General features: G+C 38.7%; 1 protein-coding gene across 25 annotated transcripts in view; it reads right to left on the bottom strand.

Annotated features, from left to right (window-relative positions):
• Window positions 1-649: 649 nt before the first annotated feature.
• Window positions 650-23432, bottom strand: part of EPB41L3 (erythrocyte membrane protein band 4.1 like 3) — a 146084-nt gene continuing 123301 nt past the window's right edge. For 4 of the 25 annotated variants that reach the window (XM_036905885.2, XM_036905886.2, XM_036905890.2 and 1 more), the window contains 13 exons: window positions 18521-18574; window positions 15863-15898; window positions 15613-15678; window positions 14947-15138; window positions 8579-8677; window positions 6951-7610; window positions 6347-6469; window positions 5370-5753; window positions 4467-4598; window positions 3876-3974; window positions 3349-3429; window positions 2969-3085; window positions 650-1784 (listed from right to left, as the gene is read on the bottom strand). In XM_036905885.2, coding sequence (XP_036761780.2) covers window positions 2975-3085; window positions 3349-3429; window positions 3876-3974; window positions 4467-4598; window positions 5370-5753; window positions 6347-6469; window positions 6951-7610; window positions 8579-8677; window positions 14947-15138; window positions 15613-15678; window positions 15863-15898; window positions 18521-18574 — 2037 coding nt within the window. In that variant the 3' untranslated portion in view covers window positions 650-1784; window positions 2969-2974. Of the gene's footprint in view, window positions 1785-2968; window positions 3086-3348; window positions 3430-3875; window positions 3975-4466; window positions 4599-5369; window positions 5754-6346; window positions 6470-6950; window positions 7611-8578; window positions 8678-14934; window positions 15139-15612; window positions 15679-15862; window positions 15899-18520; window positions 18575-23432 lie in introns of all 25 variants that reach the window. The other 21 variants (XM_036905899.2, XM_036905902.2, XM_036905900.2 and 18 more) reach the window with 12 other exon arrangements.

Here is a 23432-nt window from a genome sequence, read left to right as displayed (position 1 = left end):
ACTTAGTATTGACGTTAAGGACAAGCTGATAGATAACTCCTCCACAGATAAATGATAAGAATTTGACTTCCTCAATAAGACCAATATATGTGGTCAAACTAACAATTTTCTGAAAAAAAATTTTTTTAAGTTAGAGTTTAAAATAAATCAGAAAGTTAGATCAAGCATTACATGGTAGGAAATGCCTGTCTTACTCTTAGTCCCTGGCATGCAAGGAGACTGATGTAGATGAGCTGAGGGAACACACTGCCTGGGCCTTTGTGGACTGTACAGGGTAATCTGTTTATGGAACTGACGTGTGAGATATAAGTATCTCTCTGGTAGATTAAAAGCACCCAGAAACACTGGGTTTACATCAGAGACTCTTTCCTTACTAAAAAAAAAAAACATAAAACAAACACTTTGAAAATGAGATTCTGTGATAATCAGTGGTACTTCTTAAGGCCTTCATAGGGAAGCATTTATATGTATGTATTTTGTTCCCCTTCTCCAATAACTCAAAAAATCTGTACACTGTATAACTGTATATACTTTTTATCCTGTAGAAAAGACAGGCTTTTTAAATGCAGATGAATAAGTCCTTTGATGCCATGCAAATGCTACCTCTGGGCTAAACACATACAATATTAAAATTATTACACAGAGAGGATTAGAGTTTTAAATGCATTTACCATTTTTATTTCTCTATGCAGAAACATACATTCACCATGGGCTGTGTGATGCAGTTGACAGTGTAATGGAGAATATATCTTTTTGAAGGCTATTTATAACTAAACACTTAATAGTTTAATTACAGTGGAAATTCTGTACAATTTAAGGCTTGGCTCTGAACTAAATTGTAAATATGGACCAGATTTGGAAACCAAACACGTTTTTCAAGTAAAAGAAGAAAAATCAATTACAAAATACAAGGAAGAAGAAAAAACAAAACAAAACAAAAAAGAAAACAACAAAAGCCCAGCAGGTTTTTCTGGAGTGAAATTTCTTAATTTTGTAAACTAACAAAAATACAGGTTTTCTTCCCAAAATAAGACAATTTACATATTTAGGACTTGTTATGGGACCCTGGGAAGCTTTCCAGATTGAATATAGACCAAAGCTGACGACAAGGAAGAAATCACATTAATATGCTAAACTCAGTACTACCTTATAATGAATTAAATTAGATACACAAAGCAGGATTGTAAGCATTAAATATTTCCAGAGGATCAGAAAGTCATTATTGTTTATGGGTGAGAGTAATAAAATCAGATGAAACAAGTACAAGATTCAAGTTGTTTACTGAATAAACTCGGTTATTGGCACAGCTAATCTGGGATGACCCGACACACCAGATCTAGACAGCTTCTAGCATTTTAGGGGAGTTGTCATTTATTTGTAAACAAAAGATCTGTCACCTAAGAAATTGCAATTTTGTTTCGGCTTCAATAATAATAAACTATGAAAGGCATGAATTGTTTATGTGTTACATGAGATCACTGTTTATATTGTTGGTTATGAACGTGCAGGTAATAGCTGAAAACTTAGACATTTTGTGAAAATTAAAAATGCCGCTTTTTTGGAATTGATCGTTGCTTCATGCAGTATCAGTTTAGTGATGCTGATTCAGATTGCTTTATTATGGGACAATCTCTCTGCCAGTGTCTTTATTAATGGTCAAGTTTGGTTCTGGGTTGAAAATTCCATGGCAGATATAAGTCAGTTGGGTTAGAAGAGGGAAATCCATATAGGCTCTGGTTTTCCTAATGGTTCTCATGACTGGACTCATGTGCAGGCTGTTATTCCTGTAGAAAAGAGAGCTGCATTAGTTTCTTGTTTCAAAACATCTGAGAGTTTTCCTAAAATCAGGGCCACAAAAAGAGTATCGTGCAGGGCATTAAATACTCTTTTTGACAGGATATCATAAAATACCAGTGTAAGTCACTGATTTGCTTTCTCATAAACAAGGACCACATCACCCAAGTGGCTAAAGCTCACTGAAGAAGACCTCTATTTGCTTTCTATCTAATTACATTACTCACTGGAACATAATGGATGATTTTTATGTTCCTTTTTTTCTTTAAGAGAAGCCACGCATTGATCCATAGTCCTTCAACCAACATTAGGGATCTTATTTCATTTATACATGCAAAGCATTTAAAACACTTTTATCACATAACCAAGTGTGCAAGTAGCTCAAGGGTTGCTTTCAGCATTCAAAGCCCTCTAGGGATGCTCAGGGTCCCGTGAGTTCTTGCAGGGCAGGTGAGTATGCATAGCAAGCTGTGCACACACAGAAGAGGCTGTCTGCTCTTGATGCTGGCCAACAGCAGCTGAAAAGTCATGCATTTTCTGGAGTATAGTAGGACCATAAGTCTGCATTTTTGTCTCCTCCTGAGACATAATGCTGTATTAAAGGCGAAAAATTGTCCCAAAGACTACAGAAAACATAAGACATCCAAAATGGAAAGTGGGTACTCAGGTTTCAAAGTAAAAAACAAAGCGAAACTAAACAGGCTATAACCAAACACAGTTGGAGAGAAAGTTTACAATGTGATAATGTTGTCATCAAAAGGAGAAAGGGGTATATTTTATTTCCCCAGTATTTGGAACATACACAGTGTACTTTTCAGAACAAAACTGCCTTAGTTCTGATTAGGCCACATAGCAAGTGAAATCAAATATGACCCTTCAAATTTGGATAATGCAAAGAGAACAGGGCATGGATTAAAAGGGAATACCAGTGGGACCAAGCGAGCAAAGACCCTGCCTCTTCTTTATGCTCTAACTGGCAATGCACATAAAAAGTCCACAGGATGGAACCTCCAAATCTGAAATGAACCAGCATCCACAAGCCAATTCTCCATCCTCTTGGCAACCAGCTCAACAAATGCCAGTGAGAGAAAAAAGGAAAGGCAGGATGAGTGGGAAGTGTACCATGCCACATGCCAGCTGAGGCTGAGCCTCAAGAATCAGCCTCACCACTTACCTGGGGTCAATCCTCTCCGTCTTCCGGTGTGATTTCTGTCTCTTTATGGACCACTACTTTGGTCACTGACATGTCTGGGTGCTGCTCTTTGGCCTCTTTAATTGCCTGAGCCAGCGCCTATCCCCAGGAAATCACAGAAGGGTGAAGACAAAAAGGAGGTGGAACATGCAAGATCAGTAGCAAGCTGGAGACTTATGAGCTAGATCTACATATGCAATTTACACTTGAGGTACCATGATTGCCAAAGGAATCATACATTATCTATCGGAAAGTTAATTTAGAAAATTGTTTTGACTACATGCTGGCCTGGAAGAATAGCATTGGGAGTAATAGGGCCAACTAGTCTTTCTCTGTTCTCTCTGCCGTCACATGTGCATTACCTGGTCATGGTCAATGTCCGCATCTCCCGTGATGACAATTCGCTTCTCAATTCTTGTCTCTGAAATGCCTCCTTTCACAGTCTGAAAGCAAGACAGGAGTGTTATAAATTTACCCACTTGGAGGAACAATCTTTGTTCAATGGGGGAAGTGGCAGAAAATGCTAACAAAGTTTTAAGGAACATCATTCATTGTTTAAGAATTGAAACAGAATTCTATGGCAGTTATTTAAAATTGTTAACTTCAGTAGCAAGGACAGAATGGATTCCTTTGGGTTTGGCTGGCCAGTGTTTCTGAAACACCTACCATATGCTAAGCTCTGGCATTAAGTGTTAAGCAGAGGGTATCAGAATGCACATTCCTCAACAGAAACTGGCAGAGGATACATGCACCATAAATCCAGAGGTTATGAAAGCTCCTAGCGGCTGTCCTGGCATCCTGATAGCCATGTAATTATTTGCTCATGCAGCCCAACCTGGGAGAAGTTCTGAGCAAACGCCTTGCTTTTAACAGTTCCCACTCCACTCACCTTGGTGATGTGGGTGGTGGTCGTGGTACTGGTGGTTTCAGATGTGATTGTTTGTGCGCTCATCAGCACGCCTGGCTCCAGATCAGCACCAGGATCGACCTAAGCAAGCAAAGGAACAGACACCACACTAGATTACTTACATTACTCCTTCAGATGTTTGCTCTGCAAGCCTGAGCATTACATTCATCTCATTATCTCTCCCAATTCCTGTGCTGTTCAGTCAGCACCTGGGAGCCGCCACTATGAGCAAAAATACTGAACAAAACACAGCCAGAGTTAACTGTCCTTAAAAAACTTGGACTTTAGAAATGTGAGCAGTGACTGGTTGAACTAATAGTCTTTCTTATCTATGGCTAGGGAAATAGGTTTCTGAGCCTTTCTCTACATGTTGAGATATATGAAGACCTGCTTAAATCACCTACTATTCCTTGATAGGTAATAAAATTACAATTATTGTATCAGTCTTAGGAGAGACAATCTGGTTGCTGGGCCCTCGATGAATTAAATATCATGTATCTATAATTAAATGCACAAAGCCATCAAAGGGGTAAAACGAAATGCCAGGGCCCTGGTCTTCATAGCCTGTCTTACCTGGGATGATTCGTATGTTATGGTTTTTGTTTCTGTGTGAACAACCGGCACTTCCTTAGTACAGATTTCTAGCTTTACTCCTCCTGGTGAAACACTGTCAAAGCTGATGGTTTCTGTCTTCACAGTTGATGACTGTACCAATAGGAGGTAGATACAGTGGCTATTACAGTTTGCACAAACACACAATTTTGGTTGTTTTTTCCCCCCTCCATTCTTGATGGATATACATAAGCACAGGTTAGTAGGAAATAAATGTTTACCTATTAATGGGGTTAAGTTGGGGAATAAGACATACAACAGATAAATGTCAAACAGTCTCCCAGAATTCCATAGCATTTTTTATATAGAATGTTCCAGGTAAAGGAAAACATTTTGAAGGAAATTGAAAAGAACAATTTTTACATCTCCCCTCCTTTATCTCATAAACAAATCTTAGTAGATAAAAAATCATAAATTAGCTTTATATTTTATAACTTCTTTGAAAGAAGGAGTAAGTAATAAGACATAAACCCCTACACATACTGCAGGAATCTCAATACAAGAGGATAGAGAATAAAGTTCTAGCATTTGGTACCTGGGAAAGTATTGTTTTGGGTCCTGTATAAATATATTGACCAGAAATAAATTAATCAACTTTTCTACTCTCTTGGCTGGTCACGCCTTCCTTAGGTTTATTGACAATTACAATAATTACAATGAGAAGAGAAAACATTTCCTGGAACTAAAGACTGCCAATAATCACTATGTATGTTTGCATGTAACCCCAAAGATGGACACTGCATGGAGGCCCATAATCACCATGCAAGTAGGAAAAAAGGAGAAACCAACTGCACTTGGAAAGGGCAGAAAAATAAACTCAGAAAAGTAAATTTTAGTGCTACAGTAACATGAACCACCAGTTACCTCAAAATGAGGTTTTTGTTCCAAAGTTTCAGAAACGTGGAGTGTTGTACTCTGCTCCTCCTCTGGCTCACAGGAAACAACAGCCATTTCTTCCTGTTCGAGTACAGCTTTATGGGTCACCTCCCCCTTTTCCTCTTTAGCCCACTCGGTTAGAGCAGAGCCCTCCTTCCCTTTGAAGCTGGAGGCGTCAGCAGACACTGCCTGTGCTGTGGCACCTGCGTCATCTCCAGCCACGTAAGCAGCATCCCCGCATGCGTGCACATTCATCACATGTCTCTCCTCCACCAACACAGTTTCCTGCACAACCTTCTCAGTGCTGAGTAGCTGGGGGTGCTGGGTTGTTTCAGTCTCTGTTTTGCTGGACTCTGTCTTGGTTTCAATTTTCTGCATGGAAAAAGATTGTGGTGTCAGTCTGTCTTTCCATAAACGAAGGTCAAAAACAAACAGAAAAGCAGCCACTCACCAGGATGCTTAAAGCCAGTCTCTTATATAGAAAATATAAATTGGTTCTCATTCCACCCACCAGAATCTCTGTTGCCTACCCCTGCCCTGACACACATACACACTCAAACCTGCACTGCCAGCTTTGGGATATCTGCAAAAGAAGCAAAATGCTGTAGAAAACACAATATTAAAAAGCAAAAACAAAATCAAAGCACATTCACATTTGTTTAGGCTGCTTTCTTAGATCTAGCCAGCAACATAAAATGCTTTAAAAAATTAAATGCTGTTGAAATTCCTCAACAAGATTGCCTTTTGAATATTGTAGGTATGTTCTTGTCATGGAACTAAAGGCATAGGACAGATAATGGGACACAGGCACAAAGGAAAATAACCGAAGACACCTTGGAGGTGTTTAAGGCAAAGCCAAAATTGGCTGCAAAACACACACACACACAGCCCCAGCCTCCCAAAAAAGGTATAAAGAAAGGTAAACGGCAGAGTCAGGACCACCAAGCATGGAAGCAAATGGCCACCTGAACCCAGCTTTGAGAAGTGGAAGCAACCCCGCCTATGAATTCTGTTGGTTTTCTTGCAGACTCTAATAAACTGAAGATGTCGGAGCCGTCCATGAGCTTTTCCCCAGAAGACTGTTTACTCTGAGTGAACAAAGAAACGGAGAGTCAAGCACAGAGACAGGTAGGTGCGGAGGCGCGTACACACTCACAGCCGGTTAGGCGGAAAAGAGGGTGGCAGGTTGAAGGCATCTACCGTACAGACTTTGGAAACAGAAAAGAATGGGAAATAAAAGAGCAAATGGCGGTGACCCTGAGCTCTCGTTTGGAAAAGCAGGGAGTGATTAGGTCCAGGGCAGCGCCGGTTTAAGCGGGTCACTTTCCCCTTCGCTGCATGTGCCACGGCCTCTCCGACCGGCGTGGGGAAATCAAATGGCAAACGTTTCAGTGCTCACATTGGGCTGCGGGGCTGATTTAAACCACAGAAAAAAAAAAAAAGAAAAAGAAAAAGAAAAAGCTTGGGTTGGCTGCTCTCAACATAAAGCCAAATAGCAAGAGAAACGGAAAGGTTCAGGGTGGAAGGGCGCTGCCTCAAAAATAGGTCATGCTGGCATCTGCAGGTTACCACAACTCGGGCCGCGGCCGACTCGGTAACGTAATGGGCGGCGGCGGCCGGCTCCTGGGAGTATCTCCACTCTGACAGGCTCTTCCTCCGGGGCCCAAAGGGGCCCACTTGCAAGGCCTCGGCCCCCGCGCCTGGGGCTCTCCGGAGGTCCTCATCCTCAGGACTCTGCTGCCGGGACTCGGCTTCCTTGATGGGTGCCAGGGACTCGGACAATCTCCGCTTAGGGGTGTGGACCTCGGGTCCGCTCTTAGGTTTTTCGTGGGCCGTGGTGGCCAGGACCTCAGACTCCGCCGGGACAGCAGTGACCTGCACCGGCTCCCACGGTCCTCCCTCCGTTTTCTGAAAAGCTTCCGGCACCGAGGGTGGCCCTACCTTCTCCCCCTCTTTAGTTTTTCCAGTCATGGTAACAATTCTTCCTGAAACGGTGTCGTACGATTTTCCTAGAGTGTATATTTTCTGTTTGCTTTCTTCTTTCAGTTGCATTTCTCGGGCCAAGTCTTCGAAGCTCTGCATTTCCAGGACACTAGATCTTAACAGCTCAGAGGGAATGTCACCAGTTCTACTGCTCACGGTCACCACCTTGTAAGTCACAATCTTTTTCGAATCACCGTCAACTACCTCTGTGGGTATTTTGTCTACAATAACCCAATCCTCTGTGCCCTATATTTGAAATATAAAAGCTAAGTTAGAAGATCTGATGCTACTTCATTTTAAAAATAAGAATTCTTTAAGAAAATCAGGGAGAGAGCTACACTCAGGTGTGTGATGTGATTGCACTGGGCTGCTGGTGTCACTATGGCTGCAGTCTCTTCTCAGCTGAAATTTATAAACTCTAACCTTCAACTTGGAATACAGTCTGCATGTAGAGATGTAATTTCAGATTTCTTTATACAGGAACCCACTTTTGTGGTAAACTTTGCAAGAAATATATTTCATATTATGCTAAAGTTCTGATCATTTTATATTTCAAGATCAAGTGACATTATTGAAGTTGTTGTACAAGTTATTTAGCTTTGTGTGGACACCAAAAGACTGTTTTCCGTATTAAATATAAAATTGTATTTCCTATCTGTTCTCATAAAGAACTTGTCAGAATTCCACAAATTTCTCTGAATATCATTTTCCATGTTTGTAAATTATACTTCCATATGCAAGAGACTGAATCCACTATAATGCTTATTATCCAGTAAATATCAAGTATGCCTGTGTTCAAGGCATTGTAATAAAATATTTCAAACTGTTGGTACATTGGTGGAGCCATAGGAGTCTGCACAGTGTTCCAATCTTATTTACAACTGAAATTCATTGTCTGAGTAGTTTCCTTGCCATTTTCCTTAGTGTTAGTTCCAATAAGGGAGAAGAAATGAAAGTTAAGAGACTTTTATATTTGGGAAGGCTAACAGCATATGAGCAGGCAGCTAATTAATCAAGGAGGTTACAAAGGGAAGAGAAATCAAATCAGAAGCATATGAGCCCCTTGGTTTATATTTTAAACTAGAATGTTTTCTATCTGCATATTTATAATAGCCTGAACACATTCTTCAATCTAGAAATCTGCATGCCTTAAAAGGATTACAGGTTAATCTACATGCTGGTGCGGGATTAAGTGAAATGAATTGAAAAATAACCTCTAGGGTTGATGGGACAGTTTTCTGGAAAATTATTTGATGAGAGGTAACCACAGAGCCCGCAGAGTCTCCTTCCTGCATTTTCTGTATCACACTCGGCTAGTGGGAAAACCAATAAAAGTTCAGCATTTTCAAAATCAATCAAGGTCATCTAAATTAGTATCACCCTATGGGTAAAAGCACAGAGTACAAAGTCCTAACAATATTATTAGAAAGTATAATCATAAGGCTTCAATGACCACACACAGATATAATCACGAAGGAGCAAGGCCAGAAAGGAATGATGGATAACTAATGACCAAGATAGTGAGAAAATTCTTTTTTCCCCTCCCCAGAAGCAAAAATGATACACCTACCTTAGTTTTTAAAACAAGATAAATTTTAAAAAGAAAATAAAAACTGAAGACATTTTAATAACACTGACATCTGAAGAGCAGTTCCCTTTGGGAAAATTCCTTTATGTTTGTTTTTTACCTGAGACTCAAGGAATGGAGAGCTTCCTTGCTGCAAAAATATAACTTTGTCAGAAATTTCTCTTTCTTCTTTGGTCTGTTTGAATAAAGGGGGTTGGGTTGGAGAAGAGGAAGTAGACAGTGTCCAAAAAGGCAAGTTAGGAAGAGAGTTCTCTTACTGTGCTATACACATTAGAGTCATTCACTTTATTTGTCGGAAGAAGCCAAGTATTGTTTGCTAACTTGAAAAAAGATGTGAAACCATCTCAAAGTTTCATAATTATTTCCAAAAAGTTAACATGTTACTTTCTAAAATTCTTGTGTTTGTACAATGCATTTTCCATTTCTATGAGCACACAACATGCACGAGCAATATAGAGAGTTCCTTGGCATTTGAACAGTGTCTACATGTCAAGTCAGCTGCAACACCATAGAAATGAATATTAAAAGAAAATGTAAAGATTAAAAAAATTAAGCTAGGAAAAAAATCCTCACTTCTATTTCTGACAGATACTTGCTTATAGTCCCCATTTAAGTGCTGCTTGATAAAGATTAAGAAAATACACAGGGAGGTGCTTTAACTACTAATGTGAATAAACCAGGTGATACCTAGATTGACTTCTTTCTTATTTCACAAATAAACATAAAATATACTCAAGGTTATAGCTGTTTTTGAACTTTTATAACATGGTAAGTAATTTTTAAAAGTTAATTTCAAAACATCTTAGTGGAAAATTATTTCAAACCATGCTTTTTTTTATCATATAAAATTAAGAAACACTAAAGTAAAAATATGTCATGTTAGGAACTAGTTTTTTCTTTCCTTTTATCTACTTTTTATTCCTTTAGTATTGAAAAAGGCATAAATCAATCTGTGCACAGTGGACAACTCCATGAAGTATGACAGAAAGGATATTTTGGAAGAGTAATTTAAAAAATAACAAAGTTCAGTTTATAAAAATGGAGCTTTTAAAATAGATACCATTGTTGTAAACAACATAATTTAATGAGAGGCATTTAAAATTCCTATGTGTCTACAAATCTACCAGTACTACATTTAATTTTTGCCTGCACAAGGGTGTAGGGAAGCATCTGGAATATTCTCTTGAAGGACCTACTGACAGATTTTGATAGCATTATTCTCATAGGCTCCTTTTAAATGAGGAACTAATGAGACATTTTTGAAGGAAAAGAAAACCCCCATCCTGTCCCCTTTTGGAAAAGCCAAAATGTACCATGTGGAATGATTACATGTATACTTTTTTTCTTTTTCTTTTCAATTGTGGCCTCTTTTTCAAACAGAAATAAGAAACAGGAAGGTAAGGTCAAAATTATGGGTAGTTTTCAGGATACCACTGCTAGGCTGCTAATTATAATTATTGAGCTAAATATGATTCCAAAGATGAAAGCTTAAAAAAACAGTAACAGTAGGAAAACAGTGGTTTTCAGCATATCCTGTTATCTGACATCAACTAATTAAAAAAATGTCTGTGTCTGTAATTGAAAATGTCAACACCATCTGTCTGCATTGAGAACTGTGTACGTCCAATAACAGAAAAGGATAATATAAGGGGACAGATTTTAAAATTAAATCCTATATATGGTCAACTCCAATCCAGTTAGTTCACCTAAAGAGAAGTGAAGAGGTACTGATAAAGAAATGCTGATAATTGAGAAGTTTACTTTTATTACAGGTTAGAGTAGAGTCAGATGTATACCCCAACCATTTGCTTAGTTACTTAAACATTCATCTTTATATCATAATTGGGAAACAAAGTCCTACATTGGCATGCAAAATTCAGAGATGTTACTTACTCTTGGGTGATTGTTTCCACAGAGCTATGACTCATTTCTGGGGGTTCTCAAAATGGGCTACACATTAGAATTATATGGAGAGCTTTAAATAATAGTAATGTGTGGGGTACACCCCAGACTAATTAACTCAGACTCAGATGTAGAACCCATAGGTGATTTCAATATGTACCAAGAGGTGTGTCCAAAGGCCGGGATGGAAAGTCACAGAAGGCAGATTAAGGGAATAGAGATAATCCTTCCTATCCAAAATAGATGATCTATGATGAGTGGGTTTTTTGCCCAAGTGGAGGCCAATGCAAGACTTGAGTGGCAAAAGCAGAGCTGGACCAGAGAGCAGATCAGTGCACAAATGGAGTCAATCCCAGTTATTCATAATTATGCTCTATGAAATTGCCATGAGTGATGAGTTAGTGAATACTGATCCACTGCTCCTGGGGAAATAGAGGGTTAAAGTTCCTGTGAACCTCTGGTTATGACACTGTCAGCAGCTGATCAATACATAACCTTGTTTTATATGTGTTTCTTTTCAAAGACCCCTTAATATATATTACTGATCATTAATATCAAATGCACAGCAACAGCATTGTGACTTCTTCCCGATAAATGCTTATCTAACCCACGTGTTTTCCCATAAGGCACATTACAGCCCTCTTGCACGTAGGGACCCTGAATAGCATGTTGATACACTGCTCGGGGGTTATTTTAAACAGCAGCATCATCAACAACAAAAACACAAAAAGCAAAAATGTGGCACTAAACAGGCTGTAAAAAGGACACCTGTTTAAAATATGGGAGCTGAAACAGGAAGGCAGAACACTACCTGGCTGGACCTCATCTGGGAGTGTGTGCACAGAGGACTCAAGTTTTCACCACTCTGTGCCTGTCTACTAACGACTTGAAAAGCTCTGTTCATATCGACTTTTAGAGTTATATTTTAGTGAGCAGGTGATTCTGCAAACATGGAATCTGCAAATAAGGAGGATCAATGGCACTCAGCTTACATACCTGTAAAACTACCCCCCACATGAAAAAGAGGATGATAATGGTACTGCGTAAGTGGCAATGGGTATTGCATTTTGGTTGGGATTTGCAAACCTTTAGTTTTCAAGTAACCATGGTGGACTATAACTCGAATACAGCCTTGGCCCATGGGCATCATAAAATGCTGTTATGGGAAATACTCGTGGGCAGAAGATGCACCTGGAACACTTCATATGCCAATCATCTACCCTTCTGGTGTTTGGTGGGCCCTGCATATGGGTTTGTCTATTTTCCAGAGTCAATGAGCATTTGATATTATCTGCTGCTTTGGGGCATGCTTGCTACCTGCCTGCTATTAACTCAAATGTTTGGAACTTGAAACCACTGGCAATGAAATTTCCATTTTATAATAAACATGATATTCTTAGAATATAATCACTACTACTGGGTCATTCAATATATTTCAAACTCCTCATTTTTTTTACTTGTTCATAAATTGGTAGCATTTTACAGAAACAGATTTACTTAGGATTCAACCACCATAGATAAAATAAACAAAAACAATGGTCACACTGAAAATCAGAGATCGTCAGATTTTTTTCTAAAACATTTTATCCCTGAGATTTCCAAAAAATCCAACTAAGCTTGGGGTGCTGAATCGAAGTTTCCTCACCTTTATGACACAAACCATATTACTTTATTTAGGATGTCATTTTTAAGAATTAAGTAAAATGAAATATCTCCTTTTAGAAATAATTGAACTTTCTAAATTGACCAATTACTATTTAATGAATTTAAAGAGGGGCATATTAACTAATAGGATGATGTCAAATTAGCAATTTACTTAGAAAAATACCTCAACTCCAAAATAAAATATGTTCATAAATTAATAAGCTTTGTATGTGCCAAGTTGGTAGGAAAAAATTATTTTTTATGATTTCACAAAACAAGTAACAAAAGCCATGGTTTTAATATAGAAATTGGCAAGAATTTAGAGCATAAGAACTTTCTGGGTTGTTCATAGGATTATCTTCTAGGGCCCTCAAATGGGGTATAAACTTTGATGTCATCAAAGACCAAGACAAGGGCAGGAAGGAATCAAGGTCACCCGGCCTGGCCCTAAAGCCACAGGAGCTCGCAGGGCTCTGGCCTCCCAGAAGGGACCTCTCTCCTTCTGGGACCCAAAGCTCCTCAGAGCTGCTCTTTTAGAGCACCTTTACTCACCAGCATTAATCAGCCTTTCTTTTAAGAAGGTCTTTACATTAAGCCAAATGTTTCTACAATTTCCTCTTTTCATTGTGGTGGAAGAGCACTAAAGGTACTGCATCTCCAGCATGATTTAGCAGACACTTGAGGGCAGTTACTAAGCCAGCCTTTGTTTGGTCTTCCCCAGCAACATGACTAAGCTGTTGTGCTGTGCTCTTCTGCAGAGGACAGGTCACCATCCTTTAATCAATCAGTTAGAGGATTTACTAAGTGAATAACCATTTTTTACTCATCTTTCATCTTGGACTCTTAACGTCCCGAGTTTATTAGCACCACCCTTGAACTTCTCCAAGCAACTACTTCACTCCCACTCAAAGTGGCTGCCACCTACCATTTCCCTGACTAAGACTGGGAAGAGATGTTTGGCTTATTTGTTTTGTTTTGTTTTAGGTGGTCATTTATGTGGTATTTCTGTAACTTAATTCAGTATCTGCCATCTTCAGAGCCAGCACATTCTTCTTTATTTGCAACAGAGATGGTAGAAATCTGGTAAGCCAAACCTGACCAAGTACAGTAAAATTTTGCCATCATCACAAGTGGTATTCTTAATAATGCAGGGGCTACAATGTTCAAATCAACCACATGTGAAATTTCTCTACCTTGAAACTCAAGTGATCTAAATGAAACTGGTGTTTAATGGTATAAAAAGACTTTGGTAACCATGCTTTTCACTGATTCTGCATAAAAGGGCTCTTTTCAAAGTAATTCAAGTGGATATACACCTTGTCACTGTTTAATAGGGATTAGTTAGTGACTGTGGTCACTTTTGACAAACAGCTTTCACAGGAACTTTAGAAAATGAGCACATGAGCATAATTATATTCTTTTCACTGCAAGGACCTAAGCATTGTATATAGATTATGGATTCTTAAGGATTTTTTTATATGACTTAAAGGGTCTTTTTTAAAAGGATTTTTCTCCCACAAAGGTGTTCAGTTTTACTTTTCTTCTGTTCTCAGCTTCTGTGTTTCAGCTTCCTGAACAAATATCTTACAACAAAAGAGACTTGGTAAGAAAGAATTTGATCAATACAATGCTAGAAAGATTCAGTTTTTAAAAATTACTTCCTTTGAAAGACAGAGAAAGCAAGATGATGTCCAAAAGTTGACAAGACTGCCATTTGAGGGACCCACACCATGGGAGCACTGAAATAGCACCATGAACCCCTCACTCTCTGGCTGTACATTTAGAGAGCTTCCCTATGTGGAAGACCGTTACTTAAAATGACATTCTGGCCTCTACTTTCCCTGTTAAAAATCAAATAAAAATGGATCATAAATCAGTTAAAATAACCACTTATATATATAAAAAATCAGTTACAAATAAAAATCAAGTACCACACTCATTACATACTATGAAAAGTCAGGCAGAGTAATGCCAGTCAAATATGCTCTGAAAAGCCATCAGCTTCAGATCACCACTCAGTCAAACTTCAAGACAATCTCAACAGGACTCGTCTTGCAATTGATGAGAGACATTCATGAATTTTAGGGCATTTCCTTAAGTTGGCAGAAGCAGAATATTCAGAAAAAGGGTCAGTTTATGATGATAGCATTTCAATTTCTCCCAGCTGTGAAATCTAGGTCTATGGTTAGAATAAGCCGATTGGCACTATGCTTCCCCATGGTTCCTGGTTCACTCTAACTACCATCTGGTGCAATTACTCACTCCTGAGCCACCTAATCATTTGACTTCGCAGCTTTTCTTTGGAGCACTGAGTAGGTCAGTTCAGGTTATACACAGACAAGCAGTGAGATTCTCTGCTGAGGAGCTTGCCAAATCCCTTCCCTGCAGAGAAGAGAGGCTAGTCAACAGAAGACAATTATGACCCAAAGCAAATACCTGAATACCAACCTCCTCAGGTACCAGTGGTTCAATCATGGGCGCGTCCTCCTGCCTGGCGGCTAGTCGCACCGGGGAGGTAGAGAGCCTCTTTTCCCACTCATTCATGATGGCAGTGTCTGTGGAGGTTTCCAGAAAGGTTCTTTTCAGCTCACTAATATTGGTTTGATGTTTCATCAGGTCATCTTGAGTTTTATCTAGCTCCTAGATTCAGAACATAAAGAATCCAACAGTCAACGTTTTATACTTGTTTTCATTTCTGCTCTCTCTCGCTCTCTCTTTTTAAAGTAATATCAATCTCATTAGTAGTCAAAATAAAATAATTTCGATCAGGGTTCATGGCACTACCACAGACACTCTGGTGAAAATGTGATATTTCCCAGGAAAAGACAGGAAAAACAAATCTAGTTCACGCAAGCATCAAAATAAAAAGAATTTTTTTTAAAGGTAAATTGCAAAGAGTGTAATACACATGTAAACAGAGAGAATTAAAATAAATACACACACAAGAAAAAGGATCTACATTTAAGAGAGGAAGGAATCTGAGTAAGCTGAGAAGTCACCCCCACTTATTCAGGTCAGAGCACACAGTTCATGCAGCATGGCACAAGCCCATGGGTATGCCACTAAAAGAAAACTGACACACACAAACATGCACTGGTATATACCAATACCAACCTCTAACATAAGATTACTATGTTTGACATACACATTTTCACCCTTTATTCGCTTAATCAGACTATTCTGAAAAAAGTGGAAAAGAAAGGGAAAGGTAAGGGACATGGTAGTTATGGGAACAAATGCCATCCTCTACACTGTCCCAACAACACGGTAACCAGCTACGGAGCATGCTGGAAGATTTGAACACCATAGACGAACAAACACTTACACATACTGGTTTTTGCTTTTTTCATTTTTAATTTTCTACCTGTGCCTTGAGCTCAGCATCTTCCTCCTGGTCCGACTGCCAGCATCAAGAGAGAGTGGGAAATAAAGTCTTACCATGCAATTGACTCTAAGATCGAAGAACTATATAAACTTGAGAAAAGGGGACACAGGGTTGCTCTTGTACACGGATGCCATTTCTTTCCTGTATGCAAACCACAACATTCTCACACGCAAATTATGAGGCTTAATAAGAACACAGGAATAAAAGACTTCCTGGTCAGTGGGTCTTTTACACTTTGACCTGGAGACTTCCTACTGTGACAAGAGCACACACATGCATGGGAGGTGACAGTGAGGGCTTGGTGGACTATCCTTAATGAAACATTAGAAATGGTTTGGGAAGTGTGGGGAGACACACTGAAATGAAAATTCACAAGAATGGCTATGAGGACCCAGTAATGAGAGCTCTCTTAGAATGTACAAATTTTCACAATGATCCCATGAGATTAGCTATTATTATTCCCAATGTGTTACCAGAGAATCAAGAACCAAAGAAGTTAACACAGAGGTTCCCACATTTAAAAATTTCTTGGAACCCTGAATTTGAACCCATATACTTAAAAACAAATTTGGGAAGGGAGAAAGCTGATATGGAGTCTGTAAGGAAGTTTGAAAAAAAAAAAAGAAAAGGAATCAACTGCCATCAACATTACCACCATTTCTTTCAAATGTAGACAGGATAGTTTTTGAGTTCATGAAAAATATAACAAATTTATCTAAAAGCCACTTCATTAACCTTATTTTTCTAATTTAAGGATTTGTCTAATCCTTAAACTGGCATCTGAGTACCAATAACCAGGTGATTAGACAAGCCACTTGTGTGTGCAGCAGTAATGCTACGTTCCTCACTGTGGCACTCTGACCCAGGGCCTGGGATTTATGCCTGAGCTGCAAGAGGTCCAGAGTGAAATTACAGATCAGACAAGGGTGGTGCCTGAGCAAGAGATCTTCAACAAATCTATCTGGGTCTCAGTTTCCATATCTGTCCATGGGGGACAAAACTGCCTACCCAGCTTGTCCCACCTTGCACTACTGTTGCGCTGGCTCCTGAGAGAAGAGAGGGGAAGTGTTTAAAAAGTGTTAGAGTTACACAGGTAACTGTAACACAGTGCTGGTGACATGCTCATTCTCAATTCAAAGCTTTTCATGTTATTTTTAAGCTTCACAATCTACCAATGTTACCTGTATTCATTTGTATGCCTCAAATGTTGTATACCAAATTTTAAAACTGTTACAGAAATTTAGAGTATTACTATTAAAATACTTTTCATTTATAGCACACTAGGATTACAATGACCTTTATTTTACTAAATGTATGAATATGTAGCTACATGTAACTAATAATTCTTGCAAAATCAAGATGTAATTTTGTTATATGTGGCATAGAAAATTTTTAAAACTTGTAACAAATTTATATGTGATTGCTTGCCTAAAATAATCTAGTTTTACAGTATTTTTAACTTAAAAAAATTTGTGATCTCCAAGCTTCAGATTGAATTCTGGCATTTTCAAAGGATGAAACTTAATAAAACTCTATTTTGGAATGTTTTTCTGAAGATGTTTCAATTAAATGATGTATAGATACTATATAAAATGTTTTTAGTTCTTTCTAAATATCCAACTGGAAAAATATTGTATGATTAGATGATGTAAAAAACAACCTACAGCAAACATTATCACAAAATGAAAAAATATATAAAATGTTTTTAGTTCTTTCTAAATATCCAACTGGAAAAACACTGTATGATTAGATGATGTAAAAAACAACCTACAGCAAACATTATCACAAAATAAAAAGATCCTGCTAGAACTTCAGGAAATGAACATCTTGACTTCTATTACTATAAATATCACTTTCACAGAAATTGTAATTAGTTACTGATAGAAAATATTTGAAATACCTATTTAATGTATCATAAAGAATAAAAGGTAAGTAGTAGCATAATATCTTTCCTATCACTATTCAATGTGATCACATTTTTTTCAACAAAGTACTAACAGTAATTTACAAATTAACTGTAATTTACTAATTTTATCTTCCTTAGAAAATTCACTTCTTTTGAGTGACCTAGCTATATTCTGTCTACAAAAATGAATTAAAAGAAGTCGTCTTATTTTAATAATTACTATTTGACCATTCGGGATTTTAAAATATATCTGTGCCCATTAATAAGCTGATTAAAATTATTTGTGAGCCTCCTTGCCACTCATCATGGCTGTCATACATAAATGGCCCCTCATTTGGGGTTGGGGAGAAAAAAAATTAACAGTTACAAAAATTAACATTAAAAAATTAATAGTTAAAAAAATTAACAGTTTAGCCAAGGGTTCTCAAAATGTGATCCTAAAGTTGACATAGTAAGCATCACCTGGGAGCTTGTCAGAAATGTAAATTCTCAAGTACCACCCCAGACCTTCTTCTGAATGAGGAACATGAGGATGAAACCTTCCAAATGGTTCTGATGAAGGCCAGAATCTGAGAACCATTGATCTAGGCAAGAGAATCTATTAAACTGCTACTGTTAAGTTAGCATTTATCTCCACTCTAAAAGCAAAAAGACCAAGTTCCTCCCTGCAGAGCCACCCTACAAGGCATTTTCATTAGGCAGCTCCCAGCCACCCCGGTTATCATACCAACCTCAGTGGCAGTGGTTTCCCCATCGGCTGCGGTGTCCGTGCGTTCGCTGTCCGTCTATCGATAACAGAAGTGATCAGGTTCCAGGAGGAAGGCAGGAATAGAAAACAAACCCATCTGGTCAATCAGGGCATGGCACAGGCCAACAGTTCCCACTCTGTCTCTGTGACCCTGTACCGCACCACCTTCCCACAAGAATGCAGGTTCAAGCCAAAGCACAAGAAAGGCCAGAGCTACGTTCCACCAGCAGAACCACTCAGAGGACGACCAGAGGCACACAGCCCACGGGAACCGCAGACCTGCCTCAGCCAGGCTGACTTGTCTGGTTTCAAGTCTCAGGAAATCAAATCATCATTCTCTCCCCACCCCTTTCAAACTAAAACCCTGAGAAAGATCTAAAAATATTCAATGCAAATAAAGTTCATGTTTATAAATGTTCTTATTCTAGTAATATGTCACATTTGAAAGGTCAATTAAAATGTAAATTTAAATAAAAAGCGACTCTAACAGTCACTGGACTTTCAGCCCCTCATTTATACCATTCTGGGAATTTATGGCCATCAGGCTGTCTGCATTACCTATTAATTATAGAAAGCACAAGCCAGTGACTCACAGGCATACATTTTATACATGAAAATGGATCTCAGTTTTCAAGTAGCATTACTAACTACACTTTTTAAAGATACTATGTTGCATTTATTTCGTCCCACCCTCCAATATAAAGAGGTATATCAAGGTACATATTTGAACATCTTTTTCCAAAAAAACCATTCAAATGAAGCAAATTAAAGTAACAATTAAAAAAAGAAGGAGAGAGACATCTGGTTGGAAACACATAAAACAAAGCACAGCATTTGACACAGCCTAGTTTTTAAGGGAGAACTACAGTAATAATTTCAGGACTGGTTTTTGATCTGTTTCATGGAGGTTTATGATTTAAAACAAAACTGTTTTTTTCTGGAGTAGAGCCATAGCCACTGAAAATGGGACATCCAAATGTCCTAATATAATATTAGCTGACTTTCCCTTTGCAAATAGCAAATACTCATTAATAAAATCCTCTTGAGCAAAGATGTGCGATTACCTCTGGAAAACAAAAATAAAAACTGGGGGCTGTAAGATTATGCATCTGTCTCTTAGAATAATCTTTCACTCCAAAGAACCAGGAATGTCAAGAAGCATATGACTGGGATAGCGATGTTCATTCAATGTAACTCTGGGTAGGTTGATTTTTGGGCACTATGACAAACTTTTGTTTTGTACATTCCTAAAAGAAAAGGAACTCAAATTCATGCTTGGCATGTGCCCCTGAGGTCGCCATTCTGGTAACCTTGCTACCATGCTTCAGTGGGAAATAATTTTCAACTGGTTGGTAAAGACAGCATGTGACACATTTTCATGACCTGACCACCTTGGCAACACCTGGGGGTGGCTATTAGTTTTTTCCAAGGGTGACTGTTGCTATGGCATTAGTATGGTTTCACCAGCTGACAGCCTATGGCAAGGCCAGCGTGACCAAGGAAGAGAGGAGAGCAGAATGACTCAGAGACACCTTAGTCTTTCAAGAACAAACCAGAATGACTTGTGCCTAGTGTGCTAGCTATTTGTGTAGGACACTTCAAAGGTCCTTGAAATTTCCCTCATGGCTTTAAAATTTACTTCAGCAACTTTCCAAGCATCTTAGCTTTGGGTCATAATCATGGTTGGGTGAGGGGTCTGATGTCAGACTGACATGAGCTCAAATCCTTGGTATTTAAATCTGTGACAAACCGGACACATTTCATACTTTAATCCCAATTTTCTTCTAGTAAAATGGGGAAAAGAACAGCCCTAACTGTATCAGGTAGTGGATACTAAGTGCTTTAAACAATGCCTGACACACACAGTTAAAAATGCCTATAATAATTGTAAAATACTGATGTTAATATATTACATGTTAGTATGACATATTAGTATTACATATATAATATTATTACATATTAGTATTATAATATCACATAATCATGACTACTAGTAATTTTCTTAGCTATACACAAGCAAGTAGCTTGGGCCATATCTAAACTCCTTTAAATTCCTACTTAGTACTAGTCATTCAACCAACAGAGTGCCTGACCAATAAATAGTTAAAAAATGAAGTAATAAAGGCTGAATAAAGTAGCTTTTATAATATACTATGACTAAACAAAACTACAAAACTATAATTCTATGTTTACACAATTTAAAATGTTAAAATCAGATGACCAATTAATTTTTTCCTCCAGATTTGAACCTATCTCTTTTTTTGTATTATCAAAAAATTCCTTACAAACTGACACATAATTATATCCTATGGTATGATGAGCCAAATTCATCTGTTTCCTGACAGGTGTTTTAATATTCTGCCCCTTATTTGGGCATTCTGAAAGTACAAAAGGAAAAAGAAAAGATTGGCCAGCAGCTTTATAGTTTGAAATGAGTAAGCCTTTCTACACTGGGTTTCACTCTTGAGAAAGGCTGGAACTAATTAAGCCACTATAACACGTGAAAAATGTAAGCAGTGGTGAGAAAATATTTTAGAAGAATTATAGTCATTAGGGGTTTTGCAAAACAAAAGTGACAGAGCTGAATTGTATGTTGTGAAGTCACCCACTTTAGCTGCCAAAGTACTTGAGGCCCAGAGAGTAAAACAGGCCATGTAAACAAATGGCAATTTTCTTTTTTAATTGAATGACCTACATATGAGTCCCGTGAACTAGAGTGCGCAGCTCTTCACACTTGGGGTTAAGGGAGGACATGGAACAGTTGGCCAAAAAGGGAGTCTAGTGTCAGGAGAGCGGGCATGGGTGGGGGGCCTGGGGAGGAGGGCTGAGAAGGCTGCAGGAGCCAGTGCTGGGTCATAGTCCCAAAGATTTACAAGAAAAAGAGAGCTACGACTGGGAGGCTCCAGTCACATGCTTGCTAGCTTGCAATGAGTATAACTGCTGTGATTTGTTTTGCTGATGTAATGCAGACATGCCCAAGTTTAACATTAATTCTCATGCACTGATTACAACAAGATGTATACCCTGGATTAGGCACAAGATCTGTGTGGTTTGCTACATAAAAGTTCAGTTATTTAGAATTCAGAAAAGCATGAAACAGCAATCTTTCTGCTTTGTTAGCTTGATGGCTAACTCTACTGCTAAAGGAAATATATATGTCCAGTTTGGAAACCAGATATTACAGTCTTTATAAATAATATCATGTTCTTAAAGTTGTATATTCTAGTCCTATGTTATTTGATAATAGTGCCACTGCGAGAAATAGTGATTTTAAAGCCTTGGATTTAAAGTAGTTTTCTCTTCAAATATTTTCCTTGTATGAGAATAGTTTTTAAAATATATATATATATGTAGTTGCAGCAAGTCATATATGATCCAAGAACCTTGAAAAAGGGCTCTAATGTAACATCAAATTGAAAAGCTTAAACTTTTATTTAAAACATCTGTGAGACCATTCCAATTTTTTTCCTTCTGATGCAAAGAAATGGTCATAATGCCACTAAATATAGGTATTTACCTTTGCTATTCTGTATACTCATAGGTGCAGCTCAAATTATGATTTCTAGCTGAGCTTAGATCTAAATATAGTTTCTTTCCTTTTTTTAGTGTTTCTTTGACTTTGTGATTTTTTTTCCTAATGCTAGGAGTATTGGGCTTGTCTCCTTCCACAAAAACCTTTCATGGAAACAGAAGAGCTGGAGGGGCCTGGGGAAGGTGTGTGCAGGAGGGAGGTGACAGCCAGGTGCCTCCATTGGCAGCTTCTGTTCTTTTTCTCTGCATCTATTTGAAGCCTGTGGAAAGGGAACTGCTGGGCTGTTCACAGAGCTGTGGAGTGGGAAAGGAGAACAACTAAAAGGACAATCTACTGGCTGCAATGCCAACTAAACCAATGACTCACATGAAGGCTGGAAGACTGATAGCTGGCATGCCTTCACGGACAGGGGCTGAAGGTTCAAGTCTTTTCCATACTAAACAGGTGCCTGGCTGAGCGCCACAGAGGCCTATACAACTTCCCTGACCTTACTAGACTGTCCACACGTGTGTGGATTTTGGCTTATGCTGGAGTTGAAAGACTTACTGCCCTCCAATATATGCACTAATGTTGCTGGTACTGATGAAATTTCAGCTCATTTTGACAATGCCTAGAAACCTTAATGAGTCTTCCCCACAGGGTTTGAAACCTGCAGTTCTCTCTGCTCCTGTCTGTGGCCCCACTGTGACTGCTCTCATGCAGACATCATGACAGCAAACATGCTTTCTGTCCCAGTACCCAGGGGGTCTGCCTCAGCTCCAGGAGTAACAGCAATGGTTGCTACTGCTGGGGAACCACAGAGGAGAACACTGGGGATGTGCTGGAATCTCCAGGGAGGAGAGGCCTTTCCAGTTGGGGGGATCTGCACAGATGATGCAGATACATCCCCTCTGGCAGTGTTCCTTCCCACCTCACCCTGAGTATCATTTACCTACAGGTGCCACCACTTCACATCATTTTTTCAGGAGACATTTTGGCAATGATCTATAAATCTAGTCAAAAGTTGTTTGTGTACGTTGTGTGTAATTTACTTTATTAAAAAGTAACTGAACAGAACCTTTAACTGAACCATGACTTGTTTACATAGCTAGCAGGCCACTCAAAATTGGCTTCTGGCTGAGTCCTTTACCAGCCATAGAATTCCGTGGGTAGCAGAATGATTCCAGGCTGGGTGCACACTGCTACATCCACATGGTGTTGTGCCTAACCCTGGGGCCGGGTTGTACTCCCCAAAACACAAAAACCTCTTCACATATTGGCACAGACAATAAATGAGGCTCTGAAAGTAGGACCACTATGGCAGTAGGCGTCTAGCACTGTTTCGGACCGAAGCCCCGAACACGACAGGGGAGTGTGCTCTATG

Source organism: Manis pentadactyla, chromosome 6 (assembly GCF_030020395.1).
Source record: "Manis pentadactyla isolate mManPen7 chromosome 6, mManPen7.hap1, whole genome shotgun sequence".
NCBI lineage: Eukaryota > Metazoa > Chordata > Mammalia > Pholidota > Manidae > Manis > Manis pentadactyla.
Note: the sequence above shows the minus strand (reverse complement) of the source record. Positions and strands in the feature narration are given on the sequence as shown.